This window comes from Astatotilapia calliptera, chromosome 19, assembly GCF_900246225.1.
Source record: "Astatotilapia calliptera chromosome 19, fAstCal1.2, whole genome shotgun sequence".
Lineage (NCBI taxonomy): Eukaryota > Metazoa > Chordata > Actinopteri > Cichliformes > Cichlidae > Astatotilapia > Astatotilapia calliptera.
The window spans coordinates 18,726,006-18,746,938 of NC_039320.1; the positions used below are offsets into that span (position 1 = coordinate 18,726,006).

The window sequence follows — 20,933 nt, forward strand, 5'->3', positions numbered from 1 at the left end:
TGGATGCGGATCCCACCGTCGTCTCCTGCAGAGGCGTGCCGATTTAACAGCTCGTCTTTCAGATCCGTGAGGGGGCGTGGCTGTTTCCGTCACTTAGCTTCGTTCTGGGTTCCTTCGTTACGTGAGGCCGACTTGGAGGGAAGTGGACGTTGCCAAGAAGAAAAGAAATAGGCGAAGGGAGCAGAAACAGCAAAAAGCACCACTTAAAAGCTGGTAAGAGCTTTCATGGTAACAAATGCTTCCACGGAGTCGTCTAGCCTTTGCTTCGATATTTCGACGTGCAAAGGTTTGTCAAAGGCAAATGACTGCCATGCCGCTTTCGCGGCCTGTATAGCTGTTGGCTAGCGTTAGCCTCTGTGGCCTGTTAGCAGGCCGCTGGGGTTTCGGCACAGGGACAGAAAAGCATTCATGTGACGCTCTCAAAAATGGGGCAGCGGTGCTTTGTGTTAGCTATCCGGCGTCGGTGTCACTTTACTTTTCACATTGCGACCTATTACGGACCCTTATAACATTTAAGTTAGAATAAGAAATTTACCTTCTGTTTGCTAATCCCGATGTACACATTTGTCATCGTAATCATTGTAATCATTGTAAGCACAGAAAAGCGTGGAGTATGCAGCTCACTAGTTTGCTAATGCTATAAAATTTTGCTAGCCGGGCCCGTGCACGTTTCCGATTTAGATTTTGAGCTCGCGAGTCGATGTGTTGTTCACCCGTGTGTTTAAAACAAAAGTGCAGTATTAAAGCGGAGTCACTGTAGAAATTCATCTAAGATTTCTCAATAGTGCTTTTTTTATTTTATTTTAGCCGCGTTAAATAGTGAGCACAGTAGCTCGCAGTTCCCTTGTTCTTGGAAGCTGTTCATTCAAATATTGCACATTCAAATTCTGATCTAACGCTGCTGCTACATCAGCTCCGCTCCATATCCGACTGGATAATATGGAGAAAAAAAATACTAGTGCGCTAGCCCAGTTTTTCATCAGGATTACTTGTGTTCATTGAAAAGATGTAAGAGCGTCTTTAATTGAAACTTTCCATGCTTTAACAGTTAATATTCAGCAACTGCTCTAAAACGATTTATCTTGCACGGCAGTTCGGCTTGTCTGGACTCTTTAAGTTGTTATGTGGTGAATAGTTGTTTTTTTTTTTGTTGTTTTTTTGTATTCCCTTACCCCTGTCTTTGCAGAGTCAACAAACCATTTCTGTTCTCACAATAGTTTGGTTTTATTTGGAGGTTATGTTAGGAAAATAAAATTTGATCCAAAAGTTATCTATCCGTTTCCTATAAAAGATGTGTTTCACAGGAGATAAGAGTGGGATTGGCTGGTGACCTCCATGTATGCCCATTTTGTGAGACCCAATGTTTAATCAATCAGAATCAGAATACTTTATTGATCCCTGGGGGAAATTATTTTTTGTTACAGTGCTCCATTTTAAACCAACATTAAGACAAGACAGACAATACACTAACTAAGAATAACTTTACTGCTAAACTATATCTATCATATAGATAGATAGATATGAGAGAGAGAGATGCATTTAATGTAAAATTAATTGCACTTTTTATGGTCTCTTTACACAATGTGCATACCAGTCCAGTTTGTGACTTCATTCATAGGCGCCCCATGTGAGAAACAAAGTAAACAGGAGAGCATTTAAGCTGGGAGAGCTGCCTCCTTTAAAGCATTATAGACAATCTGGTAGCATGATTTTTCAAGGAATTTGTAGAGCTTTAATGTCCAATACAAGGTTCTGTATTATAAGATGTGCTGCATCTTAATGTCATCTTGATCAGATTGTAGGTTTAAGATAAGATAACCTTTATTAGTCCCACACGTGGGAAATTTGTTTTGTCACAGCAGGAAGTGGACAGTGCAAAAGTTATGAGGCAAAAATTAGAATGCAATAAGAATAAATACAGTACACAACTGTACAGAATAGAATAAAATAAAATACTATATACAGTAGAATAAAATAAAATAAATATACAATAAGATAAAAATAGAATACAAATACTATATACAACTGAGTAAAAATACAACGATGACAGAAAGGATTATTGCACTTAGTATTATTATTGCATGTTATTTGCTTGTTGAGTTGCCCTGACGTTGTTTGATATTTGTTTTTTCTCCGCGTAGCTTCAGGAGCAGTGAAGTGTCTTCATGGCAGTTCGTCGAGGACACATTAAGTATATGAAAGTGAGTACGAATGCCAGCTTTCATTTCAGTGAGTACTGTAGTATCTGACCATATTGTTTGGCAGTATGGTCAGTGTACAACATATTAATGGCATCAATTACAACTTAAAGCAAGTTGGCTGTTATATAGTAACAGCGTAACAAGTTTGTAAAAGATAATAAAAATCCAAAAGGCACACTGCAATTCAAGCAAATAATCAAAAGTTATCAGCCAGACACACAAACAATATTATGTAGCTGAAATATTGACTCTTGGCCCAATCGCATTTCAGTCTTCAACTAGTGTATTCTGTAGTGCGGGCTGTGAAAACAACAATTGAATTGGTATTTTAAAAAAATAATTTTAAGACATTTTCTAGTCATCTAAAATAATGTTAGTCCTATCAAATGTGTCATAAGACCACATTGCAGATAATTCGTGTTAGACATAATCATGAGGATTAACGTTAGGTACCAGCTTTGTTATGTTTTTAAAATGTGCATATTCATGTTAGCTTAGTGTAAATCACTGCTTTGACATAGGTAAAGTTTACATCCATTCACATCTTTGTCTAATATATTTGGGATTATGACTTAATTGTATTCCAGTATTTACTATCCTTTCTAGACACTTACAAGCAGTGTGAATGGTCTTGGCCTTTTTGACCAGAAAGTCCCAGGATTAATGAAGTTAAGGGAACTAAAGTGTGAATTCAAAGTCTCTTTTGCACCTAACAATTGGTGTCTCTACTGTACTTGACAGACTGGGATATAAAGTGAATCACACACAGGAAAGTTGAAAAGTTGTTTGGTAGGTATTTGGCATTTGCTTTCTATTACAGTTTCGGCTTCCGATGATTACAGAAACAAACAAGAAAAATCACATTTCTTTTCATACTCTCTTGTGGGAACCTGGTCTGCTGTGTGCTGTCACTCAGCCTGTGGCTGCCATGCAGATCACCTGAGACAAGTTTGCTTTAGGCAAACAGGGACCACTATTTCTCTTTAGGTGACAGGCTTTATGGTCAAAAATTGCCACGTTATAAGAGTCATGGACTTTGAATGATGGATAATTAAACTTCAAATAAATCTTCTGAAAAAGACACATGTTTTAAGTCCGGTAGATGGATAAGTGATGGATAACTAAGATTACCGTGTTGACTACAATAATCAGATTTTACTTGGCGTGACCTCCTTTTCTTATTAACCGTATAGTTGAAAAGGAGGCATCTGGATCTTGTACAGGAGCTTTTTGTTCATTTGATGCAAACCATTTTTTTTTTTCTTTAATTCTAGTAACTATCAAAACTGTCCAGTATGCCCACTATTATTACTAATTTTTACTGCATCATTTTGTTTAATAAATAGTTCAAAATCTAAAGGTTACTACAGGTCACGTACTTGCAGTTAACGGCCTGGGGTAAACTTCCAAATGACCGTCTTCTGTAAGTAATTAAATCGGTTTCAGCAGCAGTTCTGTTCTACCCAACGTGCTTACCTTGTTTTGTGTTTTCGGCCCACCTGGCTGACTTGCAGGAGGTGTATGACATGTCGAACGGTTATGAAGACCACATGGGAGGGGATGAGGGGAAGGATGCCAAGACCAACCTGATCGTGAACTACCTCCCTCAGAACATGACGCAGGATGAGCTGCGGAGCCTCTTCAGCAGCATTGGGGAGGTGGAGTCTGCCAAGCTAATAAGAGACAAAGTTGCAGGTATGCAAAGTTTTGAAGCAATAAATCATGTCAGATCAGATCCAAACAAGATCTTGGATTAAATAGAAAAGGATTCCTGTTAGACTTGGCCAAAAATACATGCTGTGGCATTGCCAGACCATGTCGAGGTGGAGATTTGTCTTATAATAATTTTATTTATTTGGACGCTGTTTATTAATGGCCTGTTTTCTGCCCTCAGTGATTCTGTAACTTTTATTTGAGAGATCTCCCAAATTTATTTCCTGCCCACGCTGGGAAGTAGTTTCCTGAACATTTTTGATTATCATAGCCTTGTTTTATTGATTCCAACCAGCCCAGCCCTGTTTAATTGTTTATTCTAGCATGCAATGTTTGAGATTTGTTTTTATTTTTAATATTTATTTGTTTGCAGATTTTTTTGAACTATAAAACGTTTTTTTGTTTTATTTTATTGTTTTCCTTTTTTTTCTCTAGGCCACAGTTTAGGGTACGGATTTGTTAACTATCTTAACCCTAGTGATGCAGAAAGAGCTATCAGTACACTGAATGGACTAAGGCTACAGTCCAAAACTATCAAGGTAACGTGCAATAAGGTGTTCTACAATTCTCAAAGCAAAGATGTTATGTCATTTAACTTTGCTGTGGCTCTTGTGCTGTCCGCTATCTAGCTAGTACATGTCAGCCCGAGGAAAGAAATACTGCTTTTAACGCTCACTTACTGCCCTATCTTATAAGTCTCTGGTGTTTGACTTTAATTCAACTTATTTTATTTGACACATTCTGTCACAGTAAGTGTATTAAATGTATTTAATTTTCAAAATGATCAATTTGATTTCTTTTTTTTATCACTGTAATGTTCTGTTGCTTCTGATCCTCCCCCTCACCCATTTTTGTTTTATTTATTTTTTTTACTCAGACCAAAAACTTGATGTCTAAAACAACCAGATTATTTTGTAGTTTTTTAATCCAAAATGTTGCTTTCTGATGGACAGACACAGCAGTGTTCAGCTGAATAAAAAGATGTATAAATATGACCAAACCACTGCTATATTAATCTCTGTTCAATCAAACTACTGTTTAGATGTTTTACTTTGGCAATTCTTTTTCAATTTCTGCATGCATATCAGAGTTTTAATCAGGCGTTTGTTGCTTCCTGTCGCCAGGTGTCATATGCACGGCCCAGCTCGGACACAATAAAGGATGCTAACCTGTACATCAGCGGACTTCCCAAGAACATGACCCAGAAGGACGTGGAGGACATGTTCTCACGTTACGGGCATATCATAAATTCCCGGGTACTTGTTGATCAAGGTACAGGTACGCAAGGTGAATGGCTTCCTTGCTTTTTTTTTCCAAAAATTTTGTTGAAATTAAATAAACAGTTTGTTTTTACAAAGTGATATCAGTTACTGCTAAGTAGCTAAATGCAGTTCATGCGGCTTGTATCGGAGTAGGTGGTTACAGCTGCTCTCTCAAACCTAGGTTCATCCCGTGGAGTGGCTTTTATCCGTTTTGACAAGCGTGCAGAAGCGGAGGAGGCTGTCAAAAACCTAAATGGTCAAAAGCCACCAGGAGCCTCGGAGCCAATCACAGTAAAATTTGCAGCCAACCCAAACCAGGTGAAGAACACACAGCTCCTCTCTCAGCTCTACCACAACCAATCCCGACGCTTTGGAGGACCCTTACACCACCAGGCACAGCGGTTTAGGTGAGGGAAGAGCTACATACATATAAACTGAATGGTGCTGATGCTTGAAATGCTACCATTTTTATATTTCATTGATTATCTAAGAAAAAAAAACAATAATCAGTCACGTTATCATTCTTAGTAACAGCAAGTATGCTAAATACTCTCACTTTCAGGTTTTCTCCCATGGGTGTCGATCACATGAGCAGCATGGGAGGCGTCAGTGTCCCTGGAAACTCCACCTCTGGCTGGTGCATCTTTATATACAACCTAGGCCAGGACGCAGACGAGAGCATCCTGTGGCAGATGTTCGGTCCCTTTGGTGCCGTGACGAATGTCAAGGTCATCCGAGATTTCAACACCAACAAGTGCAAAGGCTTCGGCTTCGTTACCATGACAAACTACGAGGAGGCCGCCATGGCCATCGCCAGCCTGAATGGCTACCGGCTTGGAGACAAGATACTGCAAGTGTCCTTTAAGACCAGCAAGGGCCACAAGTAGAATAAGCCGGACAATCAGGTGTAGAAGAAAGCGGGAAGTAACCCATGTCAGGCTTTTATTGCAGAAAGCTTAAGTTTTCAATGTTAGACACACCAGTTTCAGTTTCATCATATTCAGAGTTAAGTGACATGTTCACTCTTCTGCACCTTTGTAATTGTCTCAAAAGTGTCTAAGGTTTTCTTTTCTTTTCTCCATTGTTGTTTGTTTGGGGTTCAAGGACACTCAATTTTAATTTGGAGTGGATGGAGAGGCTAAAATCCCAAATTACCACCAACATTTTTTTGTGAAACTTATCTCAAAAACTAAAATCCTGTCTATATGTGTTGCATGTAAAGCTGTAGGAACTGCATAAAGGAGGCAAACCAATGATTCTTAGCAGTGCACTAAAAACAAACAAATCAGAACATTGTAAAAGATCCCAAGTGTGAACTTTTCAATGAATGATTTGGTGTAAAGATAGGGTTAAAGACTGCCCTCCCCCTTTTAATGAGACAGTTTTACTGCGGAAGAGCAGTGCTCTGTCCTGGTTCCTCATCACAAGTAGAAATAGATGCCTTAAACGATCATACAGTGGACATCCAGTAGACCTTTTAACTACTCACTACTACAAGTCAGTCTAAGAGCATAGCACTTTTAGCCAGCCAGCTTTAGGTTGCTCTGTATATCAGTCTTTTTGATGGTAATCTATTACTTCTGTATACCTTCCAGGCAGGTTTAAGAGTTCTTAAAAGAAACAGTGAGCCCTAGAAGGGAAATGTTTGTTTTGTTATCCATATGTAAAGTGTCTTTAATTATAAGTTGTTTGATGCGAGTTGCAAATGAACCCCAGTCAGTGAGTCACAAATTAAAATGGACCAAAGGCAGGGAGAGATACTGATAACCTCGCAAGAGTTTTTCTAAGCAGATGTTCAAGATAAATATTTTGGAGCCCAATTGATACTGGATTCTCATTGGCCAATGTTTGGTTTGTTTGTTTTTTTTTGTTCACCATAATCTGCAGATACTTAAAACCTCTGTGATTAAGCTGAGATTTACAGGTATCAGCTGAGCTCTAGTTATTAATTTTTTTCTTTTGTTCTTTTGATGAGGTACTAATTATTTACACATAATACTGATTCTTACTGAGAGCAATGCCACTAGCTGTTTGCTGATCTGTTGATTTTTGTTTTGTTTTTTTCCTTTTCCTTTTGAGTTTATTTTCTTTTGATTATATTTCTTTGTAGATTCATACAGTTTTGTTACCGTATTAAGTTACAAACTTGTTTTAACGAGTGCTTATCTCGAATGGCCTTTGTTATGGATTTCAGTTTAGATTTAATTTTCTTCCTTTCTTTTGTTTTGCTTGTTTCCCTTTGAACATAAACCATTAAATTTTATTTTGTTTTGCTGCAAGTTTTGTTTGGTTTGTTTGTTTGATTTTTTTATTTTATTTACCCTTTTAGAATTGTTTTTCAGTTTTGTTTTATTTCCCTCGGTAGCAAATTTAGAGCGCTCCTAACACTTATCAAGCAAAAGTTTCTTCACTGGAAGCTTTTACACTTTTGAGATGTTAACAACTTATGGACCAATGTAGGTTGAGAGGATTTGATGCTACTTAAACAAAACCGATATTTTAAGGCAAGTAAGCATCTGTTAGATGTTTTCCACAATGATTTTTGAAACATGACACAAGTTTAACTGCAGAAGAACAGCAAACTGAATCAGTCTGTTGGCACTGCTGATAGTTTTGCTGCCTGTAGTTAATCCGATTTCAGTATCATCAATAGACATCTGGCTGTATGAAGCTGCTTTTAATATCTGGCTGTTAGTTTTGTATTCACACTAAATTGTCCACTTGTCAGTGTAGGTATCTAATGAAACTAGTGATTGTACACAAGCTAGTTTCCATATTTTAACTAGAAGTGTCAAAGATTTAGGCTTTTAAAACCAAACGCACTGCTTTGATCTTTAATGGAGATTACTTTTTACCACATGGCTTTGTTCACCTATTAGTAAAAGACTCACCCAGTTAGAAAAGAACTATGTCCACCTTTGTGTATGTTTCTTTAAAAATGCCGTTAGCATCGGTGCTGCAGTTGTTCTGATTCAAGCTCAGCAGGAGTTAAAAAGCATAACACTTGGAGATGTATTTCTAAGAATATACTTGGCTACAAAACTTGTTCAAAATTTTTCAGATTCTGTTTTAAAACTGTTTTTCTCCCTCCCCAGCAATAATTCAGCTGACACTTGAGAATATAGTTAAAATTGTCTGGCCCATCATAAAGGAATGCTCACATTGTGAGCTTGAAACTTTGGTCTTATTGTGCATCTTGATTTAGTATCTCCATGTTGTTATTATTGTGTCAGGATCCTTAACTTTGTGCAATATTTCATGACTTGCTCAGTGCAGGTAATAGACATTTGTTATAGTCATCGACTGTCATTTTGGGGTTTTTTTTTAAAATATATAAAATTTTCTATTGACGTTACTGTGTAGTTATGTTGGCAGTCTAGTTTGGTTTGCATGAAAGGTGCAAGTGCGTTTAAGGGGCAGTGAAAATAAACTGCATTCCGCCTTAATTTATAAGAGGAAATAGTGTATTTTACATCAGAGGAGGCGCATTTATTTATTTGACAGTGTTTGTGGTCATACTTGATACTTATTGCAGTGTTTTTAATGGATTGTTTTGTTTTCTTGGTTTTGAACACTTTTGACACTAAGCTGAAGTCCGTTAAATGTCTTCTAACATTTCAATAAAAACATGGTGGCTTTAAAAAAAAATTAAAGGAAAATTAAATGTGTATTTAGAAGCTTGTTGTGGATTTGATCTACGTGATTCTCTTGAAAAAAGATGAGTAGATGTGCACTTGCACTTTTATGTACATGTTACTGAAGTTAGTGTTGCTGTGATATGACAGTATTGTTGCACATTCTTGGAAATCTGGAGATGTGATTTAATAGTAGACTTGACATGTAGATCGGAGTTGGAACCTTCTGCAACCAGATGGTGGGGACAGTGAGCAGAGTCTATCCTGAAGCTTATTTTTTCTGCAGCTCTTTGTCTCAGTTTTCCTTCAACTTTAAAATTAAAGCCAAAAATTGAGTTTTCTAAAGTAGAATATGAATATACAATTTCAGACACCTACACATATTTAAAACAAAAAAAAAAAAACAGCTTCTTCAAAATGGCTTGGAAAGGAAAGAGAAAATTGAAACCAGTCTGGCTATTCTGTTTTTAGTGACTTTGGAATGCTAAAAACTCTTTTATTCAGATATAAATAGCTAAGTTGTAGCAAATTGTCATTTCAAGCAGGACCCTTTTTCTGTTTTGAGACTCGCATCCTTTTCAGAAGAACTCGCACTTGTGAGCGATGATGTTTGAAAGCTTGAAGTGAAAACTTTTCTTGGCAGTGAAATATGGTACAGGATGACCAGCATACAAGACAGTGCATGGGCTCATCCTGAACAACAACCAGCTAGAAGAATGCCAGAAATGGTGGTTTTATTTTACGTTTTTACTCCCCAGGCCTTTGTTTGGATGGATATGGTCCATTTTGAATTCGAATTACCAAAACGTAAAGCATTGTCTTTGTCTTTTTGTTATTTAAATAATAAAAATTAAACCAAAATGCTGAAATGGTGTTTGTGGAAAATTGAAAGCGCATCCTTACTGCTTCCACAGGAACTAAGACGGTAAGCAGCTCTGTACAAAGTTTTGACAAATTGCTGGTCTTGGGGTATTCATGTTGCCACAGAGGAAAGACCTCAGCAATGATCTTACAATGATCTTAGAAGCAATTGTTGCTGCCCATCAATGTGGGGATGTCTGTCAAAATCCAACTGTTAATGTGTTTAGAGTGTGGGATTAATCCCTGGCCTTTGATTATACTTTTTTATTTTTAAGACCTAAGTTGTGCTCCTGAGCCACTAATTTTTGCTGCCCTGTACCAGTAATTTTTTCAAGTGACTGCATCTTTGTACATAAATCAGTGCACTGTTGGATCATTCAATGCTAATTACCCCAGAGGGAGCTTTCAGTCACAAAACTAACAATTGGCCTTTTTGTAGACAACAGAGGTTTTCTAGAAACTTACTAAATCTTGCCCTAAATATCATGACAGCTTTGATCAATTATTTTGTGCTTGTCAACTTTCTTGCATGAAATATTCTATAAAATCCAACTAAATTTCAAGCTAAGTGTACAGAATTTATTTATTTGTCTTAGGAAAAAGGGGAAAAAAGGAAAGTTGAGCACATAAATTCATACATAACAATTTTTTTAAGTCATTGCTACTTAAGGTGGTTATGCAAGCTGTTGAATCACTGGGTGCACTTAGTTTTTCACACACTGCTTCTGCATTTTGGTTTAATTTTTGTTTAATAACACTGTAATATGCCATGTTGTTGTTCATCAGAGGTTGTATTCAAAGAATTTTAAGATCTCCTGAAGGACCAGATTATGTAAAAACCTTATAACTGACAGATGCTATACTTTCTTTTTACCTTGCCAAGTATAATCCAGCATGTATCATGAGCACTGCATATACTTAAGCTCAATAGTCTCTGAGGTTAATTATTAAAATAAAAACTTTCACAGCACTGGTATGTAGCAGGTTTTTATTAGAAATGAACACAAAATTAAAAGCAGTGGTATAAAAACACAGATTATGCTATAATTTTCATTTGCTAGGGATATGTTGGTATATTTCTTAATTTTGCTTTAATATTTATGCATAAACACCTTGTCTAACAGAGAGAAAGCCCCTGTTCTGTTGCTCTTTGTCTATTAGCTCCTTATAACATTCAAGTCTTTCAAGGTCTCAGCATTATTGTCAAAAATGAGGCAACGTTAAGGCATTTCAAAACCTAGACTTAAGTTAAAACTGCAGTCATGTTTCATTATGACGGGTCTACTGTGGATTTTAATTGTCCCCCTGGAACTGATAAACACTGATCTCCATCCAATGCATGTCATCGTGACGTATGTTCCTGTCTGCAAGTGCATTCAGACAATGTGGCATTCAAGATTTAATAAAATGCATCTCCTCACATCTCTCTACATGCAAAGCTGAATAGAGACATGCTGTTTTGTACATTGTATCAAGTAGTACAGGTTTCTGCATGGCACAGGCTTTGAGTGAACTTTTAGAGCCTCCGTTAGTGCCTTTGTAGGTGCATCTACGTGCTGTAGAAGGCATCGTGTAAAAGTGTCTCAGACTTGACAGAGGTTGTAGCAGGGCACGGGTTTCTCCAGCACGTTGTCTCCATCCACTTCAAACACATAATCGCAGCGATGTGTGATCAGCGGAGCATCAGACAGTGCCACGCTCTGATTGCCAAAGGAGATTACTGTGTCTCTCTGTAGGGAAGATGACAGCGGTAGGTCTACAGTTAGTTCAAAGGTAGGAGGTGTTGGGGAGGACTGATGTGTTTTCATTTCCCATTGCCAAGTTTGACATTATATTTGATTTGTAGTTCAAAATAATTACAGCATGTACCTTACCTAGGTACTTATGGACCAAGGTTTCTCTACTGAAGGGCAGGTGGTTTAGCACCAGCCGCTTCTCCAGCTCTTTAAAGCTCACTTTCTCTTAATTGGCTGCCCCTCATAAACAAAGGGATGAACAGCAGGTGGGTGGGCCTTCTGTCCTCAGCAGAACTGCTTATATACCAGAGCTTCTAAGACCTTATCATGTGGCCGGCCTCTCCAATTGTCTAACGGGGTCTCCTAACTGTTCCAGGCTCTGATTTTAAAACCAGAGGTGATCATTGTTTATTCCGTCCAAACTGAACCAGATTTCTCAGTCAATCAGATCAGCTGACTCTGTTATTTCTTTCAAACGATTGCTGAAAACTCGATTTTTTTGTTTGCTTAATCTTTCCCCCTTCATTGTTGGCCATAGTTTGCAACTATTTGCATGTATGTGTGTATGTTGGAATGAATGTATGTCAGTATGGCTGATTATGTGTCTGTATGTATGTTTAAACATGTACACGTATCATCAATATGTGGCTTTATTTAAACTGCACTTTGTAACTCTGTGTTTTTAAAAGTGCTATACAAATTGTTGTTGTTATTATTTAAGGATAAATACCTGCAAACTGAGGTTGCAGACTCTTGTTTCTAGTTCATTAACTATATACAGGATTGGATTTTGGGAGAATTTTTGAAATCTTTCATTTATGTGAACTTTGATATATACTAACAGAAACGGTCCTTACCCGTTCTTTATTGGCTACAGCAGCAGAAGCAGCGGTTGCTGATTTATCAAAGTCCTTCTTGCATATATGAGCCATAATCCCAGCAGCTAAGGCATCACCCAGAACATTGATCATTGTCCTGAATCGATCACTGATGAAATGAGAGGGGAAAAGTTCATCACAAATTGACCAATTTAGCTAAATACTAAGACTTACTTAAAGATAATAACTTTTGTGGGACTTACAGCACCCAGTCAATGGCTACAATCAAGGAGATGTCAGCAGGTGGTAAACCCACAGAGGTCAGGACAATCACCATTGTTACCAAACCCGCTTGAGGTATCCCAGCTGCTCCAATGCTGGCTGCGGTTGCTGTTATACTGATGAGACAGAGGAAAAGATGTTAGGGAAACAGAAAAAAAAAAAAAAGGGAAACAGATTTTCAACACAAGGAACTTCTCAGGGGAGCATCTGTTCTCAGTATTTATTCTCACCTGATAGTGACCAGCTGGCCAAAGTCCAAGTCATACTCGTTGACTTGAGCTATGAAGATGGCTGCCACTGCTTCATACAGGGCTGTTCCATCCATGTTGATAGTGGCTCCCACTGGAAGCACAAATCGAGCAATTTGCCGGTCAACTCCACAGTTCTCCAGGAGACACTTCATAGTGATTGGCAGCGTGGCTGAGCTGCAACGAAAGAAATCAGAGGATATAAAAGGATGTCAGGTTAGTCAGCAGACTTCAATCTGAACCAAGGACTGGTAAAATGTCCTAGTTAGAAATGTAGAAAGATCTACATTGGTGGGATATAACACATAAAAATGTCTGTTTTCTCTTACCTTGAAGATGTAGCTAGTGCAATGACAAGAGCCTGCAGCAGCCCTCTGATGAAGGTGAATGGATTTTTGCGGGTAAAGAAGAAATAAAAGAGAGGCAGCAGGATGAGGCCATGCACGAAGAGACCACACAGGACAGTGATGAAGTACATGCCCAGCTTCTCCCCCAGATGGGCTGGGTCGTGCATGTCCAGGATCTTTCCTGCCACCAGGAACACAATGCCGAAGGGAAAATACCTTCAAAGAAGAGAAGATAGAACATGAATTACATTCATTTTCTTACCACGTTGACTCCTGAAAATATATGAAAGTTTTTTTGTTTCTTTCTGAGTGTGTGTCCCTACAGGAAAGGATTTCCATCCTGACCTTAACCCCAAACAACTCCACTGGGATTATTTGAGACATCAACTGTGATCCAGCATCAGTTTGCTGACCTCACTAATGCTCTTCTGTCTGAATGGGAGTAAATCCCATGTTGTATGCTGCCAGGCATCAGAAGAGTGCCAGCTGTTATAGCAGCAGGCTGAAGCTCATAGACGTGACTTTACATGTTCAAAATCACATATTGTACACATGGATACAATCAGTCTTTGAAGCTCCAAGTTTTTTTCTGACGTACATGCATGGTGCCTGTGAGTTGCCTGATGTATTTACCTATGAGTTTGTAGCACTAATTTTATATAGAATGGTAAATGGTAAATGGCCTGTATTTGTATAGCGCTTTTCTAGTCCCTAAGGACCCCAAAGCGCTTTACACATCCAGTCATCCACCCATTCACACACACATTCACACACTGGTGATGGCAAGCTACATCGTAGCCACAGCCACCCTGGGGCGCACTGACAGAGGCGAGGCTGCCGGACACTGGCGCCACCGGGCCCTCATAGAAAGAGTCCTCTTTGCTCCATTCATATAACTGTATTTCAAGTGTCAACTCATGTCCAATGAGAAGCTTTGAGGTCACTTTAGATACACCACTGAGTTTTCCTCGAATCGCCATGAGATCTATTTTTGGATCTAATCTGGCTCTGCTGTGTGAACTTTGTGTAGTCTTTTATTGGATGCATGTGCGTGATACAGTAGCGTGTATCTGTGTGTGTGACAGAAAAAGAAACAGGGAGACAGAGAGAGTGCAGCCTTACCACATAGCAGCATTGATGATCTTCATGACACACTCGTTGATGCACTGGCACACATTGACGAGTGGTGTGCCACGTTCCCCCATTTTCCCCAGCAGCAGACCTGAGAACAGATAACACAGTCGCACAGTTGTTTGTTAATAGTTGTGGTGCAACCTTCTTATCCCGATAAAGAAAAAAAGACTTTACAAAATTTAACTAACTGCATAGTAGTTAGTTGGTTAGTCATATAAATAAGCTATAAGGCAGAGCAGCTCTTGCTTTGCTGACATTGCTAATAAATCTCAAATTTTTAGCTCCTTTTAGTGAGTCTCCATGATCTGTGAGAGTACAATATTTCAATTAGAAAATACTGTACTTTTGAATTCCACTTCAGGTATTCAATATTATGATCAGAACTTCAGTACTTTTCAGACAAAGTTGTAAAAAACATAAATACCACAATGCATTGCTGCAAATTAAAACTAGTCTACAAAATCTTTTGCTTGTGCCACATTGCAAAATAAAGAATTTTTTTAAAACCACACCTTCTTGTGCCCTTTCAGATGTTCAGATCCAATATTATGCACTTAGTGGATATAATTTACTTGTTCAACACATCCTTTTTTATTTCTTTTTTACTGTTGTATTAAACTTCCCATAACTTATTTTCCTTTATAGAGAGAACTATACAACTGAACTGTGTAAAGTAATTTTACTTTCTCTGCATATATGACATCGGCCAATGCATCATCACATTTACTTTTGAAACTTTAAGCACATTATGCTGATAATAGAGACATTGCTTCTGATATCAAAAGTCATTAGTTTATCACTTTTGAAATGGAGACATGTGGAGAGATGGCATGAGACAGCCTGCCAGTGCAAAAGTTGTTATGTCCTGTAATATAACCAATGCAATAATGTATCTATGCATTTGCATGGTCAGCATGTAACTTATTTATGAGCTTGAATAGGCTGGCTTATTTTAAAATCCCATGGTTATTGTTATATAAAACATTAAAGTTGAATGGTGATTGTCTTACCCATTGTAGCTGAGAAGATGACAATCCCCAATACATTCATGCCTTTGCTTGTACTTGGGACAATCTTATACTTGATGTCAGGTGCAGGGGTGATCTCCAGGAAGACTGGATGACCCAGGCGAGGGTTGTGGTAATCGGGCATGACGTATACATAGTTGGCCTGAGACACTTTTGCGTCATTGTTCTGTACAATGGGTACCAAATCTGTCCGGTACTGGCACGAAATGAAAGAACAACCATATAGATCTTTTACTACGGGCATCTTGAAATTTGAATATTTGAAATTTGAATAATATTGCGCAGTTCTCAATCAGTAACTCCATGTTGTCGACTCACCTGCTGAAAAGTTGCTTCAATCAGGTTTGATGGGATCATGTTCCTGCAATGTACAATAAAAAGAAAGAAGCCATATGATCACATGTGTAGGATGATATACAGTTCAACTGATGGCAGCTAGATCATTTACTTGTGTGTGACAGATTCTGAAATGATGGTCAGCACTTATTGTTGACCTTAAAAACAATAATGGGTTGTGTTAGACACCAAATAAGCACGGATGAGAAGTGCTTGGATTGCTCGGGTAAAAGAAAAAAGCTTGCCGCAGGTGATTTTCTATAATTCTTTTACAACTGGCCTCATTTATGCATCTACTGGTAAATAGCATGAAAAGCTAGATACTAAATGTGTGTGGTGAGACAGCTTTTTTGAGTTTTTAAATATTTTAATCTTATGTTTGAAGAAAGTATGTACTGTTTGTGATGGTTTTGAGGGTGAAAAACATATTAAAAACAAATTGTTAGTATTTTTTCAGTATAACTATTGGGATGCACAAATACAGTTTTTCACACTAGAAATCTTCAGAAGCTTAAAATGTAAAAATATGCAATGGGTATGTAAATAATTAGGCTCAAATCATCAATTAAAAAGTGTCATGGTGTTCAGTTATTGAACATTTAGACTTTGTTATAATAACATCAATGATTAACCAGCAATTATACTGTAAACCTTATAAATAAAACACAGTCTCACTTTTGTTTACAGTAGGAAGTTCTTGTAGATGGTGAATCTAACTGCTAGTACTAAAAATGAAATTGCATATTTTGCATCATTTTGTAAAATAGATCAACTTTAAAATGAGCCAGTAGAATATAAAAAGCACCTCGAGTGGCTTGAACAGTACTGCCATTTCTCAATTCTCTTGCTTCTGGAGTATGTTAACTTTTGATACTTCCATTTATTCTTACAATAATAAGTTTTACATAGCGGATATTTATTTAGCCCACTACTTGTACTCATATGTCATCATATACCGTAAATGTCTCCAGTGGCCGAACTCATTAAAGTAAAATAGTTTCCTAGATTTAATGAGTTTTTATAAGAATAGTGAGAAAAACACAGGTTACGTTTTCACACAGTATAACAGCACAGAGAGTTTCACATGTTAAGGTTGATGGAAGCTGAACAGGTAGAGCCAGCATCATCAGACTGTTTTTATTCAACCTGCGTCAGTGACACTGGCACCAAACACATAAGACGACTGAAATGCGCACCTCACCACAGCTCTCCAGTTTAATCTCATTTAAGAATAAGCGGATCTTTGACATGAATGGCCCTTCAATAAGCCCGAGCCTGTACAGGAGTACAGGTTCAATCTAACAAAGTGACTCTGCAGTAGGATCTTCTGAGAAAGTGTCAGCTTAAAGAGTCACAATTAACTCTTTCCCTATTCTTAGTCAAGCTGCTGCAAGGGTAGTGACATTGCAACAATGCTACAAGGATTTTAAAGGATGATGTTAAAGCTTATCATTTAAATTCTGTGTTAAAAATCCCTCCACTGTTGCCAGAAACAGTTTAATATCAAATGTAAATTAATGTTTTGATGAATACAGATTTCTGCAAAGCTCTCATGTCTTTCTGGAAATCTAACCTATCTGAGGAGATTTTGTGATTGACCAAACCTGAATGAGGGTTTTTCTGCATATTAATAAAGTACTGCTTGTGAGAAATATGATTTTCCAAATAATACCAAATTAAGTCGTTTTCTACTTATTTGTGTATTTATTTATTTTAGTTTGAGATTAATTAAGGAATATGAAACAGATATAAGAGAGATCACTTTACCGGGAGCTCTAAGAGCTGATCTTGTGAAATGCTCTATTAAAACACACACACACACACACACACATATATATATATATATATATATATATATATATATATATATATATATAAGAGAGAAAGCTTGCTGAAAAAGTAATTATATACAGAGTTTGCATCTCTGTTAATGTTCACTGCAACAATATACAATTTAGATTCAGATTGCTGCTGAGTAATTTGCCATTTTTTATTTTTATTTATTTTTATTTATTTTTTTTGCCAAGCACATCCTGCTGACACAACTGCTAGCTTTCATCCAGCAGCATCAGCATTTTAAAATGTCCTGATTCAGTGAAAAATCTTATAATTCGTTAGATAATCTCTGGTGCCATTGTAGAGATGATATGTTTGAACGCCAGATATGGCATGGTTTGCTATGAATAGTAGTGTGAATAGATGAAAGACTGAAATCTTTTGTTTCTGTGTGAATGTTAACCTGATGAGGTCCAGCAGAGCATCAGCGGAGGTCATAACAGGCCCTGAATGTGAATGGTGACTGTCTTTTTCAGAGCCGGTCCCTGGGTGAACGATGATAACCAGCACGATACCAACGATGACAGCAATGAAGGTCGTCCACAGGTAATAAGTGATGGTCAGGACTCCCAGACGACCGCTTGCCTTGGTGTCCATGGCTGACAGGCCAGACATAAGACTGGATAGGAAAGTAGAAGAGGTGTGATTATGGATGTTGGCTTTACGAAAGACTGGAACTGAAGTAGATTTGAATTAGTTGTTTGTTTTTCTAAGGCTGCAGATTTTCAATAGATGTAGTGACATTTAACTGGTGGTGTTCAAACTGAAGTGGAGCAATAGGAAATATGACATCCAACACATGTCCCAGACCAAATTCAAAGCCAGCATCTCAGCTCTTGAATGACTGTACCATTAATCTTTGTGACCAGGACATTCCACACCTCTAAATTCTGTAAAAATATTTCCTTCAAATATATATTTGATTTAAAAATTAAAGCTATCGTTTACCTGGAGGTGATAAGTGGGAGAATCAACATCTTCAACATCCTCATCAGCAGTTCTCCAGGGAATGAGAAGTAGATCTTGGCCTGTTAAAGACAGGAACAGTTAAGCTTTGGACTTGTTTTTTTGTTTTGTTTTTTTTTTTTTGGGGGGGGGGGGGGGGGGGCTGCAATGAGCTCAATACAGTTAAAAAAAATCATTATTTACAAGAAGTATGTACAGAATATGTCACCTGTTGTAGTGTAGTGTAGTCAGGTTAGGGGTAGACACTGGACAGGTTGCTACCTCATTAGATGGTCAACACACAGAAAAAAGGAAACCACACACTATCGTATCCAGACTTAACCCAATCTTAGAATCACCAATAAATTACATTTAGGTTTTAAAATTAATTTAGTTAATCTAACGTGGATGGCTTTGGACTGTGGGAGGAGGTCAGAGTAACTCTCTGAGCAGAGAGAACATCCAAACTCTGCTCTTGCATAAGTCACATGTAGTAATTGTGATTAATATTAAATTCTTAATAATAAAGAAAGTTAGTATTATGCTTGTGTTTCACAGATTCTTTCACTGATCATTGGATGGAAATAAAAATGTACTTTTAGAGCATTCCTGCTACTAGACAAGATTACATTGAGGATCCACACTGGACACATAAGCTTCTCAGTTTAAGAGCGTCTTACATCACAGTGACTTCATGGTTGTAGTCTGTAACCTTGAATGAGACATTGCTACACATGGAAATAAAATCATAAATACAGGCTGGAAAAAAACAAAACATTGAGAGAAATTCAGTATGGAATGACAGACTAATTCATTCATTTTCAACTACTCCTGGGAAACAAACTAAACTTATTGAATCTGGAAATTGTGTTTATTGTTTATTTTATATTATGAGGCTCAAATAATGGACAAGTTATTTCTTTATACCACTGTATTTGAAAGGAAACAGATTAATTTTTCTTTCTTTTGGTGAATCAAACCAATAACATTTCATAAACTCCATAAAACTGATTGAATCCTGGGTTATTTCACATACACAAAGTTGCATATAATCCAGTATTGATATTTAAAATTTTTACAGTTGTTCAGTTGTTTATGCTTATCTTCTCCTCTTACCTCTGAACTGATTGTCTGTGTCTGTGTTCTTTCTCATTATTGCATAACGGACCTTATCTACAGCCTCAGTGCAGACATGTCAACATGTCAGGAGTACTCATTGCCTATTCCTTTTATCCTAACTGGAGTTATCCTAACTAATTTGTACATATTCTGGACAACATTCTAATGTAACGAATGTCTGTTAGAGCCTAAGTGAGTCACTTTGTCTTAGTTTGATTTTCTCTCTATTCATATATTCATCCATTAATTCATACCTGTGTGGAGAGGTTGAATGACCGGAGTATAAATCCAAGCACACAGCCGGTCACTACCGCAAAGACCGAGAGTGTCAGCAGACCATTCCTCTTGCAGTAGTCCTTCACGTACGCCCTGACTTTCAGAGACACTATATTTTCTAATAACTTCTGCAGACATTCCATCCTGATTCAGGCTCAGTCTGTATCCCAGCAAATCCCCCCCACCCCCGTCGCTGGCAGCAGATATCCGAATCTCTTGATGAGTGAGAATTGTCGGTATGTATCTCTCGAGATCCACGGCAGAGGAGAGCAGGTGTACCTGAGGAAATGTGGGTCCTGTTTAACTCTGAGGAGCTCATCCAGTCTGAAGGAGGAAACGTTGGCTGACTTGTTCCTGGTAAAGCGGTGTCTAAAAGGATTATCCCTATCCCATGCGAACAAAGTCTCCTTTAGAGACACTCAGGCTTATTAAAGAGGCTAAAGGTAAGCTCATTATGAGTTATTACTACCTGTGTCCAAGTCATCCCATTCACAAATGCACCTTCATGCACTTTGTCATCTGCAACTTAAGCTCTTGAGTGCATGTTTACTCACATGTATGTAATTAATTAGTTATATTGTACTTGCTGAGAAGCACAATGTAAGAATTACAGGAAGGTTTTATAAATTAATCGCAAGGTCTCTTTTAAATAATACAGCAAAGATTTCTACTCATGAAACTTTTTTATTAGACTGAGGAATGACCTGTCCTGGCAGGATTACCAGAGGCAAGGCCAAAGGCATGACGCCAGCATCAGCGCTCACTATTCAGCTATGACGTAAAACTGATTAACAGGTCTGGACATACACTGGGTAGCTTTAATGTCATGATTTGTCACTTAAACTAGTAAATAATACCATCTTGGTACAAAAAGAAGCTCAAATTAGTTTGTAGTTGAAGGCATGAACTTTAACCCTGCAGGCTGTGAAGGAAAAGATGACCACTCTCACACTAGCATGGTTTACACACTACAATCTACACTGTTATTCAAGCAGAATTAAATTTATAGCTATAGTGACACCAGATTTATCATATAAAGAATTTAAAGGAAAAATATAAAGTATTGTCTTATGCAGCGGGAAACTAGTGATCAATACAGCTGAGTACTCTGAGCTACCAGCTGTCTGTTGTATTGTGCTGTTTGCATGCTGTTTTA

At 37.7% G+C, this 20,933-nt stretch overlaps 2 protein-coding genes and 1 gene segment (V, D, J or C); 2 read left to right on the forward strand and 1 right to left on the reverse strand.

Annotated features, from left to right (window-relative positions):
• Positions 1-20,933, forward strand: part of LOC113012022 (Ig kappa chain V region Mem5-like) — an 86,808-nt gene that overhangs the window by 63,088 nt on the left and 2,787 nt on the right.
• On the forward strand, positions 59-7,415 carry elavl1a (ELAV like RNA binding protein 1a). Of its 6 annotated transcripts, none has more exons than XM_026151968.1 (7): positions 59-213; positions 2,142-2,201; positions 3,716-3,896; positions 4,350-4,453; positions 5,039-5,201; positions 5,358-5,583; positions 5,739-7,415. In XM_026151968.1, exons 2-7 carry the CDS (start codon positions 2,166-2,168, stop codon positions 6,061-6,063), a joined length of 1,035 nt encoding a protein of 344 aa, XP_026007753.1. In that variant the 5' UTR covers positions 59-213; positions 2,142-2,165; the 3' UTR covers positions 6,064-7,415. The 6 variants fall into 6 exon arrangements, with proteins under 6 accessions (XP_026007753.1, XP_026007755.1, XP_026007751.1 ...); XM_026151970.1 differs by having other exon boundaries at positions 5,039-5,192; XM_026151966.1 differs by having other exon boundaries at positions 60-213; positions 3,704-3,896.
• On the reverse strand, positions 10,644-20,191 carry slc1a8b (solute carrier family 1 member 8b). The gene is made up of 11 exons (XM_026151964.1): positions 19,756-20,191; positions 18,386-18,465; positions 17,841-18,056; positions 15,584-15,626; positions 15,248-15,461; positions 14,226-14,325; positions 13,086-13,319; positions 12,739-12,933; positions 12,490-12,624; positions 12,266-12,395; positions 10,644-11,402 (listed from the first exon to the last, which is right to left on the reverse strand). Exons 1-11 carry the CDS (start codon positions 19,918-19,920, stop codon positions 11,256-11,258), a joined length of 1,659 nt encoding a protein of 552 aa, XP_026007749.1. The 5' UTR covers positions 19,921-20,191; the 3' UTR covers positions 10,644-11,255.

Bases quoted from the DNA above. Each gene is read 5' to 3' on its own strand.
- slc1a8b (XM_026151964.1), bottom strand. From the start codon at position 19,920: ATGGAATGTCTGCAGAAGTTATTAGAAAATATAGTGTCTCTGAAAGTC. The intron at 18,466-19,755 runs GTATGAATTAAT...TGTCTTTAACAG, and splicing joins CATTCAACCTCTCCACACAG to GCCAAGATCTACTTCTCATT. The intron at 12,625-12,738 runs GTGAGAATAAAT...CTGTCTCATCAG, and splicing joins GGCCAGCTGGTCACTATCAG to TATAACAGCAACCGCAGCCA.
- elavl1a (XM_026151966.1), top strand. From the start codon at position 2,166: ATGGCAGTTCGTCGAGGACACATTAAGTATATGAAA. The intron at 3,897-4,349 runs GTATGCAAAGTT...TTTTTTCTCTAG, and splicing joins AATAAGAGACAAAGTTGCAG to GCCACAGTTTAGGGTACGGA. The intron at 4,454-5,038 runs GTAACGTGCAAT...TCCTGTCGCCAG, and splicing joins TACAGTCCAAAACTATCAAG to GTGTCATATGCACGGCCCAG.